Genomic DNA, 15,914 nt, shown 5'->3' with positions numbered 1-15,914 from the left:
ATTAGAACACTTCACTCTGCTGGGGGTGTGGTGGCACACACCTGTATCCCAGCATCTTGGGAGGCTGAGGCAGGAGGATTGTGAGTTCAAAGCCAGCCTCAGCAACTTAGCGTGACCCTAAATAACTTGGCAAGACCTTGTCTCTAAATAAAATACTAAAAAGGGTTGGTGATGTGGCTCAGTGGTAAAGCATCCCTAGGTTCAATCCTCAGTCTCCCCCGCCCCAAAATAGAACACTTCACTCAATAGATAAATCTCCCAAATCATCTCTTAAATTTCTTTTAATCTTAAATTGAAGAATTTAGAGAGAATTTTCTGTACTAAATATTTTCAAATTTAAAAAAATCTTTATAGTATACTGCAGCTTATTAAAAAAACATAGAAAAGCACAAAGCAAAGCAATAATTAACTATTGCATTTTGGGACTATCTTCCCATATTTAAGAAAACAAAGCTCTAAATGGGGAAGCATTTGATACCCAGTCAAACTTTTTGCTAATTTCTACGGGTACAGACAGTGCAGATTTGAGGAAGAACCATCATAGCCATCATAGCCCATTGTGAAAAGATTCAGACAGGGAGGCTGTAGTAGGTGAGTTTTCTATTGTTCAATGTTTGCCTCCATCACATCCCATTGTTAATGTCTGAATGGCTGTTGACCCACCACATAACTACCAGTTGCTATAGAAGTTCTCAGTATAAACTTACCATGCGGTCATTTGCATGTTCACCTCTAAAGCACTTTAATATTATTATAAATTAAACATTGCTCTCTTGTGCTCTTTATGCTGTGCATTTGGACAGAGGTCAGAACTGCAGCAGGTAAGAGCAATTGGTGTTTCATGTAGATTAAATGAAATGCCAACAATTTTGTTGCAAGTGCTGTCACTTTGCTTAACTGATAGTGAAATGGAAGGAAAACCAAAAATGATATTCCCACTCAAAAGTTTCTGAGGAAATTGACTAATTCCCATCAAAAGCTCTAAAGAGATACTTGTAATACTTTTCTGTACAGGACAGAAAAAACTCATTTATCAAGGAGGAAAATTGATTTTCTAGGCATACATACCATGGCAGTTTTCTGAGATGGTTTATTAATTCTTTACATTGGTTTATGGTTCTTTTTACTGTAGCTGGGATCACTAACTGGTTATCAAGCAACATTTTTGCTTTGATAAAGCCCGATACGCAGTTAGCTTCAGTATGAGGAATATCATAAGCCTCTGAAGAGAAAGGATTCATGAGTTTCATGTGAAAATATTGGGGAACAAGGACTTTTTTTTTTTTTTTTTTTAAGGATTCTTTCTGGTTATACAGAATGTTATTTCACGGTTTTTCTTTCTTGGAATTACAGAAGTTTAATGAACTAGATTTGTCTTTTCAAATAACTGTAGCTCTAATTACTTAAGTCTTATGAATATTGTACAGTGTCCACAAAGTGCAGCTGTGGCTTGTGTTTTTCCCAAAGTAACAAGTATTCAAAATGCTCTCTAAGCAGCTTAAATCTAAATCTTATATTGTTTAAATATATATTTCTGTATTATAATATAATTGAAATGTTCAGTTAAAAGAACAGTCTTAAAACTCAGACTCTCCTAGGTCATGCAGTATTTATCAGAAAGTTGAACAGTTGAAGTAACACTGGCTCAGAAGTTAGCACCTAATATGGCTTAATTTTTAAGTTTCCTGCCAGGCGTGGTTGTGCATACCGGGAATCCCAGTGGTTTGGGAGACTGAGACAGGAGGATAGATAGTTCAAAGCCAGCCTAAGCAATTTAGTGAGGCCTTAAGCGACACAGTAAGACCCTGTCTCTAAATAAAATATAAAAAAAGAGCTGGGGTATAACTTAGTGGTTAAGTGACCCTGAGTTCAATCCCCAGTACCAAAAAAATAGTTTCCTTTTTCCTAGGAGTGACAGTTTCAAATGTTAGCTGCTCTTTCTTTTCAAGTAGACATTTTTAGAACATTTGTAGATATTAACTAAACTTTGGTGATGGAAGTACCTTTGGAAAATCTATTCATGTCACTTAGGTAAATTGTCACAAACTTAACCTCCGTCCCTGCTACCATATATATGGACACCTAACTGTGACTCTTAAATGAGGCTGGTAGATTCCATTGTAGCTGCTCTTTCCTTTTGGACTGCATGTATTGTGGAGCCAGCTGGGCCCCTGGTCAGACAGGTGCTGATAGGAACTGTGGGCCTCATCCATGTCCAATCACAAAATATTAATACCTATAGTCCATACAACAATAACCAACTAACCTGTATTTCCTGTCAGGCCAGATCTGATTTGTCAGTCAAAGGTTCTGTAGCAAAAAAATTAGCTACGTAGGGTTTCATAAGAAAAAAGCTCAAGTGACTTTTATTATGATATATATAACATTCACTTTTTTGTTTTTAAGATCCAAGAAAACATTCTTGGCCAAAATCTAGGGGAAGTTACTGCCACTTTGTTCTATATAAGGAAAACAAAGACACCATGGATGCTATTAATGTACTTTCCAAATATTTAAGGTTAGTATTTTGTTCTTGTTCCTCTATAAAATCAAAGCATTAGCAGTGGTTTTTTTGTTTTGTTTTGTTTATAATTCCATGCTAATGGAAAAAGAGCAGAAGCAGTGGACAGTAAATGTACCTACCAGGATAGTTTTCTTAGGCAATAGGTGAATTAATTTTTTTAACTCCCATGCCAATAATTCAAGAAGAAAATTCTGAAAGTAAATAATTCACATATTGAAAGTTACCAATTCATCAGATGAAGATAAAAATTAACTTTCTCTCAAAAACCACAGTTTGATGTGGTTGCAGGGGTTGGCTTTACCAAACTGGGAGCTCTCAATACCTGGAGACTAACTAGATAGAAAACCTAGAAACCAGTCAGATTTTTCTATAGAGTACAAATGTAGGAGAGATTGTGCTCTTTAAGGATGGGACAAGTGCCAAAGTTTTCTTTGTTTTGTTTTGTTTTTAATAGAATGGCTGTAGGCACCACAACAAATCTGTATGCTGTGGAAATTTACCTCAGTTTAAACATGGTAGCACAGTTTTATGTAATCTGGTGAATTGTTAATAATCAATGAAAGTACACCATTTGCCTTTTTTTACTGGCTAACCAAGTCTTTGAACAGCATCAGTTACTAATAACCCCAGTGTTCTAAATCAAGCACTGCTAAGAAGTTTTCCTTTTTCTCTGTTATTATTTTAAATGTACTTATTTTGAAACTTAACTATGAGAAATATGATTTCCTTTGATATGTGACTTTGGGTTGTTTCATTTCTGTTTTATCAGAGTCAAGCCAAACATCTTCTCCTATATGGGAACCAAAGATAAAAGAGCTATAACAGTTCAGGAGATTGCTGTTCTTAAGTAAGTAATGAGTACTTGTCAGGATTTCTACTGAAAGAATCCTAGCTCCACTATTCTGAGTTCACAAGTTTTCTTTATGGGATTTACATCTTCCCTTCTTATAATAAGCAATTCTGTAACATATATTTGTAACTAAATATTGGTGTGCATCTGTGATAAATTCATTTAAGATAAATTAGCAATGGCATTATTCACTAAAAGGAAATATGAGCTGCTAATGGGTTTTTTTTAAATAACTGTATTCATTTATTTATTTTTAATGTGGTGCTGAGGATGGAACCCAGTGCCTCACATGTGCTTGGCAAGTGCTCTACCACTGAGCCACAACCCCAGCCTTGCTAACGGTTTTTAATAGTCAAGCCTAATTGCCCTGAAGAAAGGCAGCACCAATTTACCACCACCTTTATTCTAATGCCTCCCCAGCACAGTATTATAATGGGGGATGAGGAGTCTCTTATTGATTTGAGAGTTAAAAAAAAAAAAAAAGGCATCTCATTTTATTTTGCATTTTATGATGTAAAGTACTTGAATATTTAAAATTGAAGACATTTCTTGTCTTGGTCAACCAGCAGATGTCATACTTGATCAGGATATTGTTTTGCCCTCAAAGAATTATGCTGCCTTTATCATTTTCCTGTTGACTTCATAAAAAAAAAAAACATACTAGACACCTAAATTTTGGCCTTTTGAAAGCACATAACACTTATCGCATGGACACAGGCTACACCCTTAGGTTGCTTAATGGATCTGTGGGTCCAGGCAGATTGACCTTTTCCGTGAGAAATGGTGAACAGGATAAATCCACTCTGCCACACAAGGATTTTAATTATTGCTGAATTGATCAGTCCTAAGGATAAGCAGCATTTCTTTTCAGCTTCATGTAACTCTAAATCCTCCTAGTAATTTCAACAGGATCTTAAGCAGGAACAGCATTATGCAGAGTGATTTGTTTCTTTTCCTGCCTGTTCTTGCCAGTCTCCTTTCTGAGCTTGGGCCAATACTTCCCTAGCTTTGTTAACAAATGTTTTTGTGTAACATGTCAGTTAAGTTGGCTCCTACTATTTAAAAACAAGATTGTCATACTCTAGTCATTTAATTTGCAGGAAATTTATAATCAAAGAATTTGATCTAAGATCATCAGAATTAAAATAGTGAACAGTATAATGAAAACATTGTCAACTCCACCTGTATTTTCTCAGAAAGCACTATGGCCATCAAAAATTGAGTATAAGGGCTGGAGTTGTGGTTCAGTGGTAGAGCGCTTGCATATATGAGGCCCTGGGTTTTATACTCAGTGCCACATGTAAATAAATAAAATAAAAGACTCATTGACAACTAAAAAATTTTTTTAATAAATAAATAAATAAAAATTGAGTATAGCTATGGGATTTTGCTGTACTGATGGGATTCAGAAGTAGATGACTATTGTATATTAAAAAAATAATATTATTAAGCTATAAACAGGAATAAAGCACTGATATATGCTATAACATAAATCTTAAAAATATTACACTAAGTAAAGAAGTCAGGCACAAAAGGCCACATATAACTCATTTATATGAAATATCCCAAGGAGGGGATATTTCTATAGACAGAAAGTAGATTAATGGTTGCCAAGAGCTTCAGGGAGAGGGAATGAAGGGAATGGCAGTAACTGCTAAATAGGTGTGAGGTTTCTGTTTCAAAAGTCCATGGAAGCTGGTGTGGCACATCTGTAGCAGCTCGGGAAGCTGAGGCAGGAGGATTGCAAGTTCAAGGCCAGCCTCAGAAGTTTAGTGAGGTCCTAAGCAACTTAGTGAGACCCTGTCTTGAATTTTTTTTTTTTTTTTTTTTTTTTTTTTTTTTTTTTTTTGGTGGTGGTGCTGGGGATTGAACCCAGGGCCTTGTGCTTATGAGGCAAGCACTCTACCAACTGAGCTATCTCCCCAGCCCCCTGTCTTAAAATTTAAAAGGGGTTGGGGATGTAGCTGGGGTTGGTAGATTGCCCCAGGGTTAGATTTCCTGTACCAAAACATAAGTCCATGAAAGTGTTCTAGAATTAGGCACAAGATTGTGAATATACTAAGAAACCACTGAAATACACACTGTATAATAGTTTAAATGGTGAATTTTGTGTCAGTTTTATTTAAAAAAATAAATTTTAAAGCTGCTATCAGGCACTATTGGAGAATAGTATCCAGATTTCTCTCTCTAGAAAACAGCCAAGTTGCCAATTGAATTCCTTTTGCTCTTGATCTGAATTGTTCTGTCAGTTCCTACAGTGGTGCTGACTGACTAAAGAAGAGTCTGTTCCTCCTGTTCCTCAACCCATTTATACTGAACCTCCGTTTCCTTTCTGGATTCTTTGGGATACATTTCCTGGATTAATTTACACCCTTGGGTTCTACTGTCATCCCCATACAGCTAAACTCTTAGCAACTGGTCCACAACTGGACTATGCCTGCTTTACCCTTGTTTGAACTTGTCCTGGATTGTGTGTGGCCTTGGGATTAGGGGAAATGGAATACAAGATTTGCCCGTTTTCGGATTTCTCTGGCTGTCTTCCTACCTTTTCTGTTAATGGGGCATTAACATTTTAATTTTTCCTCAAGAAACTTAATCAGGCTGGTTCTGCATGTATCAAACCAGAAAGCAAGAGTCTAATGTATAGGTTATCAAGGGATTGTCTCCAGGAAGTATGAGACATTTAATAAAAGAAAGAATTCTGAGAGATAAGATGGCAAACTGGTATTATATAGATGAATTTTAAACAATTTTATTTAACTTAGAACAATATATTATATAACCAAGAAGTAGAATAAATTCATACCATTGCTTTTTCCTGTAGTGTTAGAAATCGAGAGTGCTGCAGGGCAGGCTGCATTTCTCTGTGGGGCTATTTCATGATAAGCTACTTTGGGACAGGACTCATGCAGGCACAGTGTCTGAATTCCCATCCAGACTTTCCCCAGGTCAGGATTCCCAGGCAAAGCTGAAATGTGGCTCCTTATAGCAGAAGTGAGCCCAAAGACCAACACTGGAACTGCTGATAGACTCTAGATAGAGTGACGTATGTTCCTCAGCGTAGTGAAGCACACACACCCTTTGTTTTGCTGATTGTCTGAGTGAGATGTAGTTTTTTGTTTTGTTTTTTTTTTCCCCCTAGATATCTTTCCAAAGGAAACCTGAATTTAGAAAAAAATAAAATCTAAAGCCACTTTTTTATGCACAGTGATGTATCATATGGCTTATTTCATATGTTGAAAATTAGAAACAATTCCAGCTGATTCTTCTTACATAAAATGAACACTTAAATAAACTTAATTTGAGGAATTATTTTTCTATATTAAATTATTCCTTATAATTAGGAAAAAACCTTTTTAGTAAGGTAGAGATTAAGGAATGCTCTGTTAACATTACAATATGTAAATGTTAAATAAAATGGCATTTCTTAGTGTTGACATGCTAGAAACATTTCATTTATAGCAGGAGGAAGATAAAGCTGACCACACTATTATTGTTGTCATTTATCATTAGTCTGGACATAGTAACTAATGCAAACAAACAAAGTAAAAAAGTAAGAGGTCTAAAAATTAGAAGGAAAGTGGCTAATATGCAGGTTTTAGGGATGATATTGTATCTACTCAAGATTAGATTGCAAATTATACAAGATAAGAAAAATTAATACATGAATATACAACTAGAAATTTCAAAGGAAAAATAAAATCTATTACAAAGGAAAAAGAAAAGAAATCACTAGGACCAAAGATTTTTTGAAATTATAAGATACACTTTGAAATTATAAAAAAGTTTGCAATACTAAAACATGAATAAAGAAACGATATAACCTGTTCTTGGATACATATAAACGTATCTTCTTACTGAAAAAATATATAAACTAACACCCCACTAATAAAATTACCAGTATAAGTTTTTTAACTAATCAAGCTGAGTATGTTTGTGTGGAAATGTTAAGATGCAAAACAAGGCATGAAATTCTGAAAAAAGTGACTAATAAAGGAAGATTGGCCTCAGTATAAATGGATATCATAGAAATATAGCAGGTGAAGCAATTTTATATTGGCAAGTGATGGAGCAGAATAATTATAGGCCCAGATACATTCAAGGATTTAGTATGTATTCAAAGTAGCACTGAAAATAACAGAGAAAAACCATTGCTTCATTGTTCCTGGGAAAACTGGGTTGCCTTCTGAAAAAAAAAAGAAGTTGACTACCTACCTTAGTTCTATAAGCCAGATAAATTCCAGGGGCATCAAAAATTTAAACATAAACATAAAACTGTGAAAGTATTCTACTAAAACCTGGGATGTTAAAAATTAATCTCTGAGCCAGGTGTGGTGACATGCCCTTGTAATCCCAGAGGCTTGGGAGGCTAAAACAGGAGGATTTCAAGTTCAAAGCCAGCCTCGTTAAAGGCAAGGTGCTTGTTAAAGGCAATTCAGTGAGACCCTGCCTCTAAATAAAATACAAAACTTAACTGGTGATGTGACTTACTGGTCAAGTGCTCCTGAGTTCAATCCCTGGTACACCCCCTCACACACAAAATAACAATAATTTCTGATTAGTGAAATCCTTTATGACTTAAATTCCAGAACTATTTTTTTTTAAAGAATTCATGAATTTGACTTAAATTTCTCTACTTAGTCCTTATTTATGGAAGAATGCTATCAACTGTAGGATGAATGGTAAGATATAGAAAAACACTCTTCCAATTGACACTGTGATATCCTTGGATGCCTGAACAGTTGGCTGGGGTAGGGGAATTATGTGAGAACAGAATTTTTACATAATTTCAAAAGTGTGCCTCTACAGATTCTAATAAAAAAACAGGGAGAAGTATCTTTACAGTTGAAAAACCTGATAAGCACCATCCTAATCAAGTGATTGATTTTATCATCAGCGATGGACAAACTAAATCATTTGTTTTGGTTTTGGTGCTGGGAATTGAACTCAGGAATGCTCTATCACTTTTTATTTTGAGACAGGGCTCAAACTTGAATCCACATGCCTAGGTTAGCCTCAAACTTGAATCCACATGCCTCAGCCTCCCAAGTAACTGGGATTACAGGCATGTGAACCCTGCCGAATCATTGTTTTTGACATGTCATACTGAACACATACTGAACAGGGCCACAGTATCACCTAAGTAATATTTCTACCAGTATGTTTACCTGACTTTACTCATTAAAAAAACAAACAAATCCAGGGGCTGGGGAGATAGCTCAGTTGGTAGAGTGCTTGCCTTGCAAGCACAAGGCCCTGGGTTCAATCCCCAGCACCGAAAAAAAAAAAAATCCAAATCGAAAGACATAAAGCAGCTGACTGGATTCTTCTAAAAGCTGTCCTGAAAAACAGAAGGCTAGCTAGATCCAGCATTTGCTCCTTGGAGACCAAATAGATACCACAACCACAATGTGTGGTCTTTGATTGGATCCTGAATTTAAGCAACTTAAAAAGCTAAACACAACAGAACCAGCTGGGTGCAGTGGTGCACAATTGTCAACCCAGCTACTCTACAGGGTGAAGCAGGAAGATTGCAAATTCCAGCTAGTCTGGGCAATTTAGCAAGACTCCATTGCAAAATTTAAAATATAAAAAGGGTTGAAGATGCTTAGGAGGTTCAGAGGAATGCCACCAGCATCAGCTTAGCTCTGAAGAGGACCTCAGAACTGAAGGCAGTGGTAGGAACACATGCAAGAGGGAGAAAGGGTATTGCCAAGCTGAAGAGTAAATCAGGTCTCAGACGTGCTATTGTTATGATTCTCTCTAAGGATCCCAGAGAACTTCATTAATCCCTTTTGAGGGCAGCACACACACACACACCCCTGCAGTGACCTAAGGACCACCCCTTATCCAAATCATAGCAAGGAGCTAGAAACATGGAAGAGGCAATGGATATCTACATATTAATATTATGAGCATAAATTGGTACAAACTCTGGAAGGCGATGGGAGTTAAATTTTAAATCTGCCCTTTTCAGTTCTAGGGATTTATCCCATATAAACACCTGTATAAGTGCACAAAGAAATGTGTATGAGGATATTTGCTATTGTTTATATATAGAAATATTTGTTTGTAAATAGCAAAAGATGGGTAGCAGTTTAAATATTCTTTGAAAGAAGGGCTGGGGGTATAGCTCAGTGTTTGCCTTACATGCTCAAAGCTCTGGGTTTGATCTGCAGCACCAGGGGAAAATTACCTGCACTTGAATATCCATTAAAGGACAATGCAGCAGCCATGTGCAGCTGTACAAAGATGAGGCAGCTTCAGAAGTACTGTGTGGATAAAGCAAACCTCTAAGAGGCATTCTTCAAATGCCTCAAGCAAAATGCTGAACTATTTTTTAATTTTTATTTTTCAGTTCTAGGGATTGAATACAGGGCCTTATGCAATCTAGGCAAGCATTCTACCACTGAGCTCCATCCTCAATCCAATATCTTTTTTTTTTTTTTTTTGTGGTACTGGGGATTGAAACCAGGGCCTTGTGCTTACAAGGCAAGCACTCTACCAACTGAACTATATCTCCAGCCTCCAATCCAATATCTTTTTTTTTTCCAATCCAATATCTTATGTACCAAAATTTTCTTTTTAAAAGGGAGGACCTAGGTACTTGTTAACATGGGTGTGCTTACTTTGTGAAAATTTATCATCTGAACATTTATGATTTATTTTTCTGTGTACATAACATGCATATATACAAAAAATTCTCAACAAAGAAGATAGTAGAGATACATGTTTATGTATACAGGAAATATTTCTGGGGAAACATATAAAAAAACTTTATATTGGCTGTGAGTGGGAAGGGGCATTGGGGATAGAGATAGGACAAAGCCTTTTCAGTACAGGGTTTTGTTTTTCTACATAGATTTCCTATTGAAGAAAATAAGGAATTTTTAATGAAATTTTTATAATAGTGTAGAAAACATTCATATTAAATGGTAGCAGCAGGGTACAGATTTGTGGGAGGATACTAGCTATATATGTGACTTTAACATGTGTTTAAAAAAAGAATGGGAAGAAATTCAAAGTTAGATTGAACAGATTTTTTTCCAGGGAATAAATCTTTGAATTTTCTCAATACTTTTTTGTGTTTTCCAAGTTTTCTGTAATATATTTACAGTATTTTTCTGATAAACAAAAATATGACTGGCCATTTTTAAAATGCTTGATACCATTATTTATAATTACATGGGTTTGTTCTCTGCCACCATCCCTTTTCTCACATCCCCCCATGAAAAACAGAAAATTGCACAGATATTGTTTTCTTACTCAGTATATTAACTACAGAAGTATTGAAGTGTATAAAATATGGACAAAGTCATGTTATTCCCATAGGAACAGGCACTGCTGTGTTGAAAGAACAATCCAGAAGGAAAAGAAAATTGTGCTGTCCCACCTTCTGCAGTGCCTGTCTTTTCCAATAGTCACAGTTGTGGCGTAGTCTTGTTTTCTGTAGTAAAGTATCTTACATTATTTCAGTTACACAATAATTCATGATCCTCCTTCTCTCTCTTGTCTCTATCTCTCCCTCTCTCTCTCTCTCTCTCTCTCTTTTTTTTTTTTTTTTTTTTAAGAATAACTGCACAAAGACTTGCCCACCTGAATAAATGCTTGATGAACTTTAAGCTAGGAAATTTCAGCTATCAGAAAAACCCTCTGAAATTGGGAGAGCTTCAAGGGAATCACTTCACTGTTGTTCTCAGGTAAAGAACTGAAGGTAGGAATGCTAACCAGAGGATGTTTTGCCTAATCACCTTGAGTCTGTTCATAATAGTTGTTAATCAGGTGCAAGTTAACTGGTACTAATAGGAATGGGCAAGAGGGAAGGCAGTACTGGGCCTGAGAGGACCTGAGGTAAATGCTTCTATCGTATTTGTACTGACAAATAATCTCCACCTTCCTTTTAAAGCTTAGCACAACCTTTGGAAAACCACAGTCTTCAAATACTATGTTAAAATATAGCCTATGATTTCATTTCAGTAAGATACCTGGAAGAGGCAGATCTGCAGAAAGTAAAGTTTACTGGGGGCAGGGAGGAATGGAGAGTTATCATTTAATGGGTACAGAATTTCAGTTTGGGAAGATGCAAAAGTTCAGGAAGTAGTAGTGGTAAAGGATATACAACATTGTAAGTGTACTCACAGCCATTGAATTATACATTTAAAAATTACTAAAATGATAAATTTACTGTTAAAAATATATTTCCACAATTAAGAGCGCTCAGGAGGGGAAGAGAAAGTACAAAAGATCAAAGGAGATATATGGAAGATGAGTCATAGTCATTTATAATGCACATCCTCAAATGTGTTTGACTGTAAATATTTTTCTCTGGATAATTTGGGCCCCTGCAGAAATATAACAGGAACTGATGACCAAGTACAACAAGCTATGAACTCTCTTAAGGAGATTGGATTTATTAACTACTATGGAATGCAAAGATTTGGAACTACAGCTGTCCCTACATATCAAGTTGGGAGGTTTGTATTTAATTTTGTGGCTTTTGTCTAAAAGAGGTTCCTTATAAAAAAGAAGTAAGGGGCTGGGGAGATAGCTCAGTCAGTAGAGTGCTTGCCTTACAAGCACAAGTCCCTGGTTTCGATCCCCAGCACCACAAAAAAAAAAAGAAGTAAGGTTTTTGTTGGTGGTGTTTTAAATTATTTTTAGATTTCTTTGTTTAGGGTAAATAAACCACTGATCCACAGCCTCTTTTAATTTAATTTTTGTTCTATTTTAAGATAATTCTTGCGTAAGATAAAAAAAAACTAAGAGTTCAAAAGAACATGACCTGGGTAGTAGATTTTTCTCTCACCCTTGATAGCCCCTCCAGGGATTCTGTTTTTATTTTTAAGAGCTAAGTCTTGCCTCAGTAAGTGACCCAGCAGTTGGGTAAATCTTACCAGAGTAGCCAGACTGAAATGGTATGCTTTATGATCTTTGTTAGCAAATGATTCCCAGTTTATTAAACTGTGACCTGCCTTTCCCCAGACCTTTTAAAGAAAGAACTTTTGGATAATAGGAAACCCTTCTAGGGTAAACAAGGGTAGAAATCACTTCATATATCTACTTTGGGAATCCTTCTAACCACCAGAGATTATGTTCCATAAAGTAATTATTCATATGAATTAAAACTATAGTTACAAATTGAAAGTGATCCAAGAGTTGATCTGCCTTGTGTTTCAAGTCTTCATTTTAGAAAAGAAGAAATTTAGGCTTAGAAAGGTCAACCCAAGCTCATTTGTTAGATAGCTATAGTTCTGGAAATAGGGCTTTCTTGAATTCTAGTACATTTATTTCAGCAGCTAACTATATGAAAGTGCATATTTCTTTGTGTGATTTTAGAAGCACAAAATGATAAATTCTATCATATAGTTCCTCTACCCTTTTCTCACTTAGTTCTGGTGATTGAATCCAGGGGTGCTCTACCACTAAACTATATCTCCATTCCTTTTTATTTTATTTTGAGACAGGGTCTTGCTAAGATGTTGAGACTGGTCTCAAACTTGCCAACCACCTGCCTCAACCTCCCAAGTAGTTGGGTCCTTTATCTCTTTAAAGCAGTGTTATGAAAGATCAAAGTACAGGTTGGGAAGTCAGACTTGAGTTATCAACCTTATTCATCTGTAAAAAGGAGATAATACCAACCTTACATAGTGAAATGAAGTGAGATGTTGCTTATGCAGCACTTATTTCTACTCATAGTATATAGTAAGTGCTCAGTAAATGGATACTAAAATTTTAAAATTATAGCTTTTGAACATGGTATTTACCCATAATTCCTGTTACTTGGGCAGCTGAGGTACAGGATTGCTTGAGCTCAGGAGTTCTGGGCCAGCCTGGGTTACATAGACCCTGTCTCTTAACTTTAAAAAAAAAAAAAAAAAAAAGTAAAGTTTGCTAACCACAGAAAAGGGGATTACTATAGTGGAAAAAAATATGTTTTCGACCTTGCTAATTAGCTGGGCATGGTGGCACATGCCTATAATGCCAGCGTCAGCAAAAGCAAGGCACTAAGCATCTCAATGAGACCTGTCTCTAAATAAGATACAAAGTAGGGCTGGGAGTTCAATCCCCAGTACCAAAAAAAAAAAAGAAACCTGGTTATAGGACATGAGTAACGATGGTAAAGATGCTAATTGTATTATGAGATAGAACATTTAGGAAGGCTGTATCAACCTACACATTTGTAATTAATTCAGCAGAAGGAGAGCCATTATACCCTGTAATTTTTGCACTCTAACAATAATTGATACAAATAGCTAATTAAAATGGTATCAAATTTACCTAGGATCAAAAATTACATAGCATGCTCAAAGGTCAGTACAGAGTCAGTTCAAAATTCCAAACCATTTCTATAGCCTTACCTCTTAAAAACACATAAAAATGGTAATACACAATGATCAAGTGGATTTCATTCCAGGGATGTTAAGTTTGGTTCAGCATAAGCAAATCAATAAATGTAATTCATCATTTAAACAGAATTAAGGACAAAAATCACATGATCATCTCAATATATGCAGGGAAGACCTTTGATAAAAATCCAGCATCCATTCATGTTAAAAACACTGGAGAAGATAGGTATCAACGGAACTTAACATTGTAAGAGACCATTTATGACAAACCCAAAGCCAACATCATAGTCAATGGAGAAAAACTAAAAACATTTTCTCTAACATCAGAAATAAGACAAGGCTGTGCACTCTCACCACTCCTTTTCAATATAGTCCTAGAAACATTAGCCAGAGCAATAAGGCAAAAAAAGGAAATCAAAGGGATAACATTGGAAAAGGAGAAGTCAAACTAGGTCTGTTTGCCCATTATATAATATTATATCTAGAAGACCCAAAAAAATCCCACCAGAAGATTTCTAGAGCTTATAAATGAATTTAGCAAAGTAGTAGGATACCAGATCAGCACCCATAAATCAATAGCTTTTCTATACTCCCAACAGTGATTCAGCCAAGGAAGAAATCAAGAAAACCATCCCATTCACAATAACCTCAAAAAAAAATAGGGGGCTGGGGATATAGCTCATTTGGTAGAGTCCTTGCCTTGCAAGCACAAGGCCCTGGATTCAATCCCCACCACCACAAAAAAATAAAATAAAATAAAAAACAACCTAGAGAATTAATCTAAGGAAGTATAAGAGCTCTACAATAAAAATTATGGAACACTGAGAAAAAGAAATTGAAGACCTTAGGGGGTGGAAAGACATCCCATGTTTTTGGATGGGCAGAATCAATACTGTCAAAATGGCCTTACAACCAAAAGTAATATACAGGTTCAGTGCAGTCCCCATCAACATATCAATGACATTCTTCACAGAAGAAAAAAAATTCTTAAATTGATTTGGAAGAATAGGTAACCCACAATAACCAAAGCAATACTAAGCAAGAAAAGCAAAGCAGGAGGCATCACAAAACCTAATCTGAAATTGTACTACAGAACTGTGATGACAAAAGCAGCATGGCACTGGCATCAGAATAGACATGAAGACCAATGGAACACACACAGACATCCACGCTAAAAATATATGTTGGAGAAAAAGCAGCCTTTTCAACAAATGGTGCTGGGAAAACTAAATGTAGATAAATGAAATTAGACCCCTCTTTCTCACCCTGTACAAAACTCAAATTGAAATGGATCAAAGAACTTAGGATTTATATCAGGTACTTTACAACTGTAGAAGAAAACCTAGGGTCAACACTACCATCGTATAGGTGCAGGCACCAGCCTCCTTAATAAGCCCAACAAAACACAAGAAATAAAACCAAGAATCAATAAGTAGGATGCCATCAAACTAAAAATCTTCTGCACAACAAAGGAAAGGATTAAAAATGAAGAGAGCCGATCACAATGGTGTAATCCCAGCACCTCAGGAGGCTGAGACAGGATGACTTCAAAGCCAGCCTCAGCAACAGCAAGGCATTAAACTACTCAGTGAGACCCTGTCTCTAAATAAAATACAAAATAGGACTGGAGTCGTCACTCAGTGGTTGAGTACCCCAGAGTTCAAACCCTAGTACCCCTCCCCCCAAAAAAAGTGTGAAGAGAGAACCCACAAAATGGGGAAAAAATCCTGGCCAACTACTCTTTGGATAGGAAATTAATATCCAGAATATACAAAGAATTCAAAAAGCTTAATACCAAAACACACACACCAATGACCCAATCAATAACTGGGCAAAAGAACTAAACAGAATCTTCTCAAAAGAAGAAATAAATGGCCAACAAATATATGAAAAGCGTTCAACATCTCTAGCAATCAGGGAAATGCAGATCAAAACTGCAGTGAGATTTGATCTCACTCCACTCAGAATGACCAGAGGTATGAACAACAATACATGCTGATGAGGTTGTGGGGGAAATGGTACATTGGTGGAACTGCAGACGAGTACAGCCACTCTGAAAAAGCAGTATGGAGACTCCTCAAGAATCTAGGGATGGAACCACCATGTAACCCAGCTTTCTCATTCTTTGCCATTTTCCCAAAGATCTAAAATTGGCATATTACAACAATACAGCCATATTAATGTTTAGAGCAGC

The 15,914-nt window shown here is 36.1% G+C and overlaps 1 protein-coding gene across 2 annotated transcripts in view; it reads left to right on the top strand.

The window, feature by feature from the left end:
• PUS7 (pseudouridine synthase 7) overlaps positions 1-15,914 on the top strand; it is a 45,722-nt gene that overhangs the window by 15,946 nt on the left and 13,862 nt on the right. Inside the window, exons 6-9 of one of the 2 annotated variants that reach the window (XM_079150023.1) lie at positions 2,407-2,518; positions 3,294-3,371; positions 10,946-11,074; positions 11,723-11,848. In XM_079150023.1, coding sequence (XP_079006149.1) covers positions 2,407-2,518; positions 3,294-3,371; positions 10,946-11,074; positions 11,723-11,848 — 445 coding nt within the window. The remainder of the gene's footprint in view (positions 1-2,406; positions 2,519-3,293; positions 3,372-10,945; positions 11,075-11,722; positions 11,849-15,914) is intronic. The other variant, XM_079150024.1, reaches the window with a different exon arrangement.

Source organism: Sciurus vulgaris (genome assembly GCF_902686455.1).
Source record: "Sciurus vulgaris genome assembly, chromosome: 8".
NCBI classification, from domain to species: domain Eukaryota; kingdom Metazoa; phylum Chordata; class Mammalia; order Rodentia; family Sciuridae; genus Sciurus; species Sciurus vulgaris.
This window is presented reverse-complemented; position numbering and strand designations above follow the sequence as displayed.